General features: G+C 24.3%; 1 protein-coding gene across 5 annotated transcripts; it reads right to left on the reverse strand.

The window, feature by feature from the left end:
- Nucleotides 1–289: 289 nt before the first annotated feature.
- Nucleotides 290–9,924, reverse strand: LOC122849934 (guanine nucleotide-binding protein G(I)/G(S)/G(T) subunit beta-1). Of its 5 annotated transcripts, none has more exons than XM_044148859.1 (7): nucleotides 9,387–9,924; nucleotides 3,291–3,586; nucleotides 1,828–1,973; nucleotides 1,327–1,620; nucleotides 1,037–1,238; nucleotides 737–953; nucleotides 290–582 (listed from the first exon to the last, which is right to left on the reverse strand). In XM_044148859.1, the coding sequence occupies exons 2-7, from the start codon at nucleotides 3,345–3,347 to the stop codon at nucleotides 476–478; spliced, it is 1,023 nt and encodes a 340-aa protein (XP_044004794.1). In that variant the 5' UTR covers nucleotides 3,348–3,586; nucleotides 9,387–9,924; the 3' UTR covers nucleotides 290–475. The 5 variants fall into 5 exon arrangements, with proteins under 5 accessions (XP_044004794.1, XP_044004791.1, XP_044004795.1 ...); XM_044148856.1 differs by having other exon boundaries at nucleotides 1,327–1,629; nucleotides 9,387–9,857; XM_044148860.1 differs by lacking the exon at nucleotides 9,387–9,924 and adding an exon at nucleotides 4,431–4,918.
- Between the last annotated feature and the right edge of the window lie 345 nt (nucleotides 9,925–10,269).

The following is a 10,269-nucleotide window of genomic DNA, read 5'->3' on the forward strand; positions in this document are numbered from 1 at the left end:
CATTTGAAGCTGTCCTCTCAAGTTACATGGCTCAATAAAAATAATAATAATAATAATTCAATATTAAATTAAATAAACAATTGAAAAAAATAAATAAAAATAATATAGCATGCATTAAAAAAGTCATTTTGCTTTTCTTATTTATTTTTCATATTTGTCTTTATATTATTTTTTATTTATTTTGTATTTTTAATGAGTTGACTAAGCTCAAATGTCCAATTTTCTGAATATTTTTTTTTTTATCAATTTTAACTTTCTTTTCTTTATTATTATTATTTTATTCGTGTACTTGTAAATCATTTTTTTTTCTCTTTTTTTATTTTCTCTAATTCTAGACTCGTATTTTAATTATTTTGTTTTGGTTCTTTGGGGATAATTCGCCAATGAGTCTACGCATTAGGAATAAAAAGAAGAAAAAAAAAATTATATAATTAAAAAAAAAAAAAAATAAAGTAAAATAAAAATATGGTATGATTTAGTTCCATATGCGGAGGAATGAATCCCATGAGCCTGTCGCCACTGCCATTCCGTCCTCCGTTACTCCCAGACAAGAGACACGATTATCATGTCCAGCCAAAATTCCTAAAAATAAATATGTCAATTAGCAAATAAATAAACTAAAAAAAAATACTTAAAAAAAAAATACTATCTAGAGAAGGACACTGAAATAAATTCACTTCTCAATTTGAGTGAATTAAAAATACATTTATTTATAATTTTTTTCTAAATATATTACCTGCACGTTCACTTTTCATTGAATCCCAAACATTGCAATTAAAATCATCATATCCAGCCAATAACAATCTTCCACTTTTACTAAATGCAACACTTGTTATTCCACAAATAATATTATCATGACTATACATTGCAAGTTCTTGGTCAGCACGTATATCAAAAAGTCTGCATGTTGCATCATCTGATCCAGTTGCAAATGCATAACCATTAGGAAAGAACTGTAATAATTAAATTTAATAAATATTATAAATAATTTAAAAGCTCTATATTATTATATTTCTAGTGTTAAAAAAATACATACCGTTACAGCATTAATGTCACTTTCATGACCAGGAAAAGTTTGTTTACAAGAGCCTTCACGTATATCCCAAAGTTTAGCACTTGCATCACATGCACCAGATACAAATGTACGCATATCAGGTGCCAATGACAGTGACATAACATCACCAGTATGTCCAATAAATGAAGTACACTGTTGACCAGTTTCAATGTCCCATAATGCACTGTTAAAAAAATTTGTATTTAATATTTTTTATCATAGAAAAAAATAAAAAAAAACAAGTTTTAATAATAATAAAAAATATAAATTACCATGTCATATCACCAGAACTTGTGACAATTTGATTGTCATCAAGAAATCGACAGCATGATAAATAACCAGTATGTCCTGGTAATTCACGACTAACACGTACATTACCTTCTCTTGTTTTGAGACTATAAATTGAACATATATTATCAAGACCACCACAAGCAACATAACTACCAGATGGTGCATATGCACATGTCATAACCCAAGATGAACGTAATGGTATTGCATGTACTTTATTTGTAGTATAACTGTCCCAGACAATTAACTTGCCATCCTGGGATGCTGATACCAAATTCCTATCACATCAGTTAATTTGAAAAAAAAAAAACATAATTAACATAATTTTTTTCAACTTATTAGCTAGCTAAATTAGCTAGCCAATCAAGATGTTAATATTAAAATAAAAATCTTTAAAATATTTAATAAATATAAAATTAATTTTTGCTTAAAAATAAATGACTTTAAATAATGATTAATTTAATAATCACAGAGTTGATATTTACCTGGAATCACTTCCCCAATGCATTGCATATATTTTTGCCAAATGACCACGTAATGTACGTCTCGTTCGCATTTGTATTCTTCCAATTGGATCCATACCTGTTGTTGCTTGACCAAGGGTCGTGTCACATGCCACTTTTCTAGCATCCTAAAAATTTTTTAAAATAAATTAATCATCAAATTATTTTATCTAAAACAATAAGAAGCTATTTAAAAATATACTAATTAACTTTTATGAATTTAATGAAAAAAAATAAATTTAGGTAATCAATATACTTGTCATTATTTGTTTAAATGAAAATAATATTTCTTATATAATATACAACAAATAACCACCCTTTCATTTCCTTATTTTCAAGCTCATAAAATGAAATTAAAAAAAAAAAAAGGGCTGACATGTCTCATGCAACGTTGTCGTAGTTGTCGTCGTCTCATTTTGCTATCTACATACATAATAACCCTTATATATGCAAGAAGTTAATAAACCGGTATATAAAATAGTATATAGTTAAGTGACGAATGGCGCCTCAATGTCGTGTAAACTCTATATATAATAATATCCTCGTTACAACAATGTTAAAAAAAAAGAGGAAAAAGGAGGAAAATATCTTCTCTTTTTTTTTTTGCTATTTAATATTATGTTGTGGTGGTTTTATTTATATGTCACATGTAGATTGTATGACTGTATTGATAAAACATGATAAAATAAAATTGAGTATAACAGAGAAAGCATGAGTGTCGGCGTGAGAAAGAGGGATGGTGGTGTATTGATCAGAGAAAGCAACCGTTATGCCGCGCCCTACTACTACAACCACCACATTATTTTATACGTTTTCCAACACTACGTACACCATCATCATCATCATCATCATCAACAACATTATATGTACTTTAAATAAGTTGCAAGTTGTGACTTTTAAATCACTTGACTTTATCTATTTAATCATATTTTTTTTTTCTTTTTTTAAAAAACATTTATTTGCTCGATCTGACGTGGCTGATCTAATAGACATTTTTACTACTTAATTTAAATTTTTTTTTAAATACATGTATTGTTTTTTTTTTTATGAAAATATTTAGAAAAGTATTAGATGAATATTTTTTTGTTAAATGTACACTTGACAAGAAAAAGAATTTTTTTTTTTTTTTTAAATAATTCTAAAATTGCAAAAAAAAATATCAACTGTTGCTTTGATAAATTTTTTTGTATTGTTTATTGATTTGTTTATTTTAATTTAAATTAAATAAAAAAAAAAAAAATTATTGTCATCTGATTTAAATAGTTTTTTTTATTTCTTATTTTGTAAAAAATGGATTTTTTTTTTTTTGTTTAATTCGTTAATTAAAATCTTGAATAACCTGTTTTCTTTTTGCTATTGAGTCAATAAATTAAAACTAAAGAAAAAAAAATTGTTTGTCTTAATTATTTAAATGATAAATAATTGTAATAAAAAAAAAAACTTACTCGAATTGCATTTTTAAGAGTTTCCGCCTCCTGGCGAAGACTATCCAATTCGTTCATGTTGATATCTTGTGTCTAATTATTAAAATTTATAAATAAATGTCCAATATAAATTTGGACTATTTTAAAAAAAAAACTACTTAATGTTTTTTTTTTATTTTTTTAAATTTCAGTTATAAATATATAATTATGAAAATTATATATTTTTATTTAATTCGTATTTTTTGTGTTTTTTTTTTTCCTGACAATCCAAACACCACCACCGTTTTCGGCACCTCCTAACACGCTCTTTGCCACCCCTGTAAAAAAAAACAAAAACATTGTTATTATTATAAATTTAAAATAATCAAAAAAGCAGCACAAAAAAAAAAAAAATTATTTAATAATTTATGTTATTTGAAAATTAAAATAAAATGATGGTTCATTTTTTGGTCAGGACAATCGATCCTTGAGTACTTTTGTTGGTACCTGTTGATTCGTTAGAAATTACATGGCAAATTGCCACAATGCCACGAATATATGCCCGTGACCTGGTCGAGACCTTCCCAGGGTCCACGCCCACTAACTCTCTTTTTCTATCAATAACCTGAACAATTCAATCATCACGAAAAATATCTTCGATACACTGTCAATCATTAAAACCATCCAACGTAAAAAAAATTATTCAAACTAAAAATTTAACAGCCAAAATCATCAAATTGTATTTAAAAAATATAATTAACTCATTTTTTTTTCATAATTTCCATTGGCTATATAGATAATTAATTAAATAAATAATTTTTCAATTTATTTGTTGATTAAAAATATTCATATACGAATGATAAATTTATAGTATATGTTGTTTTATAAAAAAAAAAAAAAAAAGTTGCCGGGTTGATAATCAACGCATGCGTAAATTGTGAATAAATTAGGAAAAGATGTGAGTTTTCTCTTCATCCCTTTAGAGGTCCCAGGAAACAAAGGGAGAAATCCGGTACTATAAATCAATTCAACCGTCAGACCATCGAACGCACATCTCACTTCCGTAGGTTATAAAATTCAATACTCAAAATATTTTTTAAAAATTAAAATATAACTTTTTTTTTATTTATAAAAATTAAATATCGCTTTTTTAAATTTTTTTTTATAAGATTAAACACTCACTCTATCTTTAACTCGTCTTGTCACGACATAATTTTACAATTATCACTTAAATTATTATGAAAAATAATTATTTATCAATTAATTTTATATATTGTTATAAATTATTTATTTATTTAGAAAATTCATAAAGCCAATAATACTCATATTTTTTAAAATTAAATTTACCAAACATGGCAAAAGATTCAAAAAAAAAATTTAAACTCTTAACACAAGCTATTATAAATAAATAAAATAATAAAAATTTCACTTAAATAATTAGTATTATTATTATTAATAATTATTTATTAAAAATCAAAAAACTTTAAAATTTATTTTTAATTTTTTAACTTTTTTAAAAGTTGAATTTAAAATTCTATCAACAGCCGTAATAGTGTTTTTTTTTTTTTTTTTAAATTTTATTTTGTCAATTGTGCTTTAGTCGTCAGTGCTTTTTTTCTTTATTTCCGTATTTTAATGAAATCGATGAGGGAAGCACGACGCCCCACTCGGGACTGCGGTATAGAACAATTTCGCGAATGATGCACAGTGGCGCCACACACTGTATAACGGGGGGTTGAATAATACACGGAATAAGCTTTTCACCATAGTACATATATATAAAAAGAAAAAAAAAAATTAGAGCTTTTACTGTATTGCCAGAAGAGGGACGCGAATCACTGAAATCATATATATACAAAAATAAGACCACACCCAGGCAACATACACACACACACCCTCACAACACATTAATATATATAAAATTATTATATGATTGTATTTGAATCAACGTGTTTGTGATAATAATAAAAATAATATTTAAAAATTAAAAATAAATATTAAAAAAAGGCAGGGTAGTAGACAAACTGGTGGCGCCAATAAAAGCTCCAAACTAAATAAAAAAAAAAAAACTAATATTAGATCGCCCCCGTTTATAATTATTATTAAATTAAATTAATTTAAATAAATGATAATTATACATTGATATATATATTTTCATTATTTAATAATTTTAATTAGTTATTAATAATAATTTTTATTTTTAACTGATAAATAAGAATTGAAAAAAAATTATTTTTAGATTTATTTTTATTTGTTTGTCGTATTTTTGGTTAATTAGTTTATTTAATTAATTTTTATAATTTAATTTTTTTAATTATTTATAATATTGTTGTTATTTTTAAGGGATGTGTATGTTTAGTAGAGGAAACGAGGCATTTGACACATTCGATTAGACATCAAGGGAGTCTACGATATGTGTGATCTATTTCTCATTTGAAGCGAGAAAATTTTGTACTGTAAAGCTTCATTATGTTGAAGAGAGAAAATATATAAAATAGAGAAAATGGAAAAAGGGATATATAAAAAAAAAAAATTAAAAAACAGAATGGCTTTAGTTTACTCATTGTTAACACTTGGATTGGTCTCTCACGTTCGTCAGTCCGTAAATTTTTTTTTTTTTCTGTTTATATTCACTTTACTTGTCAATTAAAACTATATTTTTTTCATTTAAAAAATTATTATTTCTAAAATAATTACTATTTAATTCATCAACAATAATAGGAAAAATATATATTGTTTTTTTATCAATTTTTTTAATTAACTGTTAACGCTTTTTTTAGATGATAATTTCATTTTTTTTTTCGGCAATTTTTGCATGTTTATTTTAGTTTTTTTGAAATTATTATTATTATGGGGATGTTAGCCTTGGAAACAGACAGTTGGAATAAAATGACGGTTGGTTTAAATAAAAGGTATTTTAATTTTACACCTGTCGTTTTAAAACTTGACTCAAGTTATTTAAAAATTTTCATAAATTGAAATGAATGTTGCTCAATTTTTTAAAATACATGAGAGAATTTATTTGGATATTTGTTATTGGAGTAAAAAAAAAAATTGATTTGTTTAATGGATTATTGGGGTCTTGTAAATTTTTTTTTTTTGTAAGATAATTTTGTTGTCTAGAAGAAAAAAAAATGAGAAAACTTAAATAAATTCGCAATTTTTTCAACGAATATAATTTGTTTTTTTGGAGCATAGTTGATTGCAATGAGACTGGCAATAAGATGTGAGCACGACGAGGTAAGTAACGGTAAGAAAAAAATTAAAGAAAAAATTATTTAAAAAAAAAAAAAAAGTACAAGAGGACAGGTGAATGACGTCAACAGCCACCGGTGTGACGTCGATGGAGTTGCCGAATGCATCGCGTCGACGCAAGAAGCTCACCAACTAAAAAAAAAAAACAAAAAAACTAGCACTAAAAAAATAAAAAGAATACAACCAGCCAGCCAGCTAGCTAGCTAGCCAAACTCTTTAATGCAAGTAATACAATAAAAGTCAGAATAATAAATTAATTCAAAAATTCAACAGAAAAAAATTATTTAAAAAAAAAGAAATTTACAATTAATCTACAACAATATGTAGGTTTAATTTGAAATATATGTATACACTTTTGTTGACATAAAAATACTGATAATATTTTTTTCATTTGACGTATTTTTTGTTATTATTAATAATTAATCTTGTTGACTGAAAAAAATAATTTTCAATTATTCCATCAACTTTTTTTTTTAACTTTACAGATCAAAGTTAAAATATAAAAAAAAGTTGATGCTATTTTTATGAAATTACAATGACGTCAGAAAAATCAAAACCAACTGTACAAAAAAAGAAAAATAAATTTCATCCCCAAACAACAATATAAATATATATTTTTAAAAATCAAACTTTGACTAAAAAAAAATGTAAAATTTTAATTAACAAAAATTGACAAAAATAATTCATTAAAATTCATAAAAAAAGTTGAAAATAAAATTAAATAACATGTATATTGTATAAAAAAAATTAACAAATATCATGCTTTAATTAAATCTAAACAATAAATAAACAAATGACATTTAAAAAAAACAATAATTCAAATTTAAATGCCATGAGAAGAAAAAATTGTTTCTATCAAATGTGTGTTGGAGATATTTTTCTCATTTTTGCTACACATGATATACCAACATATATGTAATATATCTATGTACATAAAAGGGCCAAGGGGAAATGTACCATAGGATATAAAAAAAAAAAAAAATCGACGACAACAACGACGACTACGAAAGGGGAGAAACATTTTGAGTGTTTGCAGGACGTGGACCGTTCCCTCGCTAAGTTTTTATCATCAAAATATATACATAGTACGAATATATATATAAAAAAAATATATATGAGACAGATGATACATATATACTTTTTCTTTCGAATGTTTCACCCTGGTATGTTTTCTCATGTACTCTGTATGATCCATACCAAATACATTGACCTCACAATATTCTTTGAGGTTAACCGTAGATCGTCCTACTAACCATTTTGCTCATTCCAGTCTTTTTTTTTTTTTCATTTTTTATTTATTTTATATTCTGATGATGATAATAATAATGTGTCTGATGATTTCGTTTATTTTTTTTATTTTAATCTCATATATTTGCAACCATTTGCAAGCGAATGAAAAAAAAAAAAGAAAATTATTTTTTATTTTGATTATTATTTAAATTTTTTCCCACGTTTAATTCATTTTGATTGTTGGTTTTTTTTTGCTATTTATTTATGCATTTATTTATCACAAATTGTTGTATTAATATTGGGCTAAAAATTATATTTTAAATGGACCAAAAATCAACGACAAATGTGCATGGATATTTGAGCAACACACACACAAATATTATGCAACAAAATTATGTTTTTAGAATATTTTTATTTATCTATTTATTGATGCCAAATTTTTTTTTTCTTGCTTTTTAAAAGCTGGTTAATCGTGTGCTAAATGTTTGTGTATTTTTTCTTTTTTTATGAGTATATTGTTGATAGGGAAAAAATATTTGTTTAAAAAAGTTTTACATATTGGAGTAATTTGTTGATGGAATTTATGAAAATTATTACTTGTTGAGAATTAAATGAACAAATAAATGTTGATTATTATTTATGTGTAGATGGAGTATTATATATGTATATTCCATTGGCAATTAAAGTCATTTAAAGTATAATCTTGAACATCATCATACCAATTGGTCAACCAATAGAACGAATACATTTAACATTCCAGATAAAAAAATAAATTATACACTCTCCTATAAATGAATAAATAATATTTTAAATCAATAGAAAAATTATTTTTCTATAAACAATATTAATAGTATTATTGTTTAATTAGAAAAATAATTATCAATTGAATTTTAAATGTCAAAAAAATAGCTTCAAGTTAAATTAAAAATTAAAAATTAAATTTACAACAAGTTTAACTCTTCGCATGCGCCAAAAAGTAAAAAAATAAATAAAAAAAAACAGAAATACATTTTGAAAAATGATAATAATAGTATTCTAAATAATACTACAAATTAATTTTTATTATTTATAAAAAAACACATGCTTGAATTATGCAATGAAAATAAAAAAAAAGATAAAGATAAAGAAAATATTTTTAAAATTTATCAAAATTATTATTATTTAAAATATTATCCGGAAATGCGTCAACCGGAAAATTATCTTCAAATGGAATAAATAAAATTAGAAAAAACACAACAAATAATAATTTTTTTTTTTATCCAATTAACAATTGATATTTTTTGTTGTAAAAAATTGTAAAAAAAAATAAAGAAAAAAAGCTTTTTTTAAACTTTTAAATAAATTTAATATTTGAATAAATTATATTAATAATTATTTATTATTATTATTATTTTTCATATCATGTAAGAAGTGTATCATGTTATTTTTTCCAAAAATTTGACAGAGACATTGGTGACTAGGCGGCCGCCATGTTTGTTCATACAACCAATCTCTTGTCTCATCAAAAACCTGCATTTTATTTTTTTCACAATATTTATTTAATTATAAAAATATACATAAAAAATAATAAATAAACATAAATAATTATCAACACAACCTTCACGCTTTATCTCGACAAACAAATAAACAAATAAATTATTTTTTTTATTTTACCTAATGAAGCTCCCGTGTGGAGCCGTGCCTTTTTTTTTTTTTTTATAAAAAATTAAAATTTCCAAATGTTTTTTATCGCAAATATTTTTTCACTTTAATATAAATTGTTATTAAACTAATCACAAACACATTCACTCAATAAATAATCACTACACATTAAAAAATATAAATAAATAAAAAAAAAAAAAACAATTATTCACTGTAAAATTATTGTAAATTATTTTATCTAAAAAAAAAAAAAAAAAGGAAATTTATTTATTATTTCACTTGATCGACTTTTGGAGTATTTAAATTTAAATCATTATTATTGTGCAATAATAAATATATATAAATTACAAATAAATATTAAATATTAATTGTCGTATTGAAAAAAAAAAAACACGAAAAGTATACACCGGTCTTGTCAGTGTCTTTCCGACCACCTCTACATCCAATCCTCCGCTATGTGACTGGTTTTAGCCCTTCCCTAACCGACCGATCAACACACACACATGCAATATTTATATGTGTATTTTTTTTAGTACGTCATTTGTGTGTAACACACTGACCAACACACGCCTAGTAGTCACGTAGCGCACGCAGTTTTGCGATACATAAAAAGAGAGAGAAAATAATTTACGCCGGTACAGCAGCCATTTTGCGGCTAAAATTACTTGGCTAACGGAAGAATTTTTTTTAGTTATATTTTTTTGTATTTATTAGATAGCATTATAAGGTTTAAATTATATTATTGTCATTTTTTAATTATTAATTGTTGGATTTTTAATGGTTAATATTGGAAATATTGGAAAAAATGAAATACAAATGGGCGGGGCTCCCTAGGGAAATTTTGGAAACCCCGGGGTAGAAGACAGATGGCTCCGGGAAATTATATATCTACTGT

The sequence above is a fragment of the Aphidius gifuensis genome, linkage group LG2 (genome assembly GCF_014905175.1).
Source record: "Aphidius gifuensis isolate YNYX2018 linkage group LG2, ASM1490517v1, whole genome shotgun sequence".
Lineage (NCBI taxonomy): Eukaryota > Metazoa > Arthropoda > Insecta > Hymenoptera > Braconidae > Aphidius > Aphidius gifuensis.

What these genes read in the sequence shown, in the direction of transcription:
- LOC122849934 (XM_044148856.1), bottom strand. Translation starts at nt 3,347, where the DNA reads ATGAACGAATTGGATAGTCTTCGCCAGGAGGCGGAAACTCTTAAAAAT. An exon ending in GTGACATTAATGCTGTAACG is followed by an intron (nt 954 to 1,036) that starts GTATGTATTTTT and finishes TAATTATTACAG; the next exon opens with TTCTTTCCTAATGGTTATGC. An exon ending in AATGAAAAGTGAACGTGCAG is followed by an intron (nt 583 to 736) that starts GTAATATATTTA and finishes ATTTATTTTTAG; the next exon opens with GAATTTTGGCTGGACATGAT.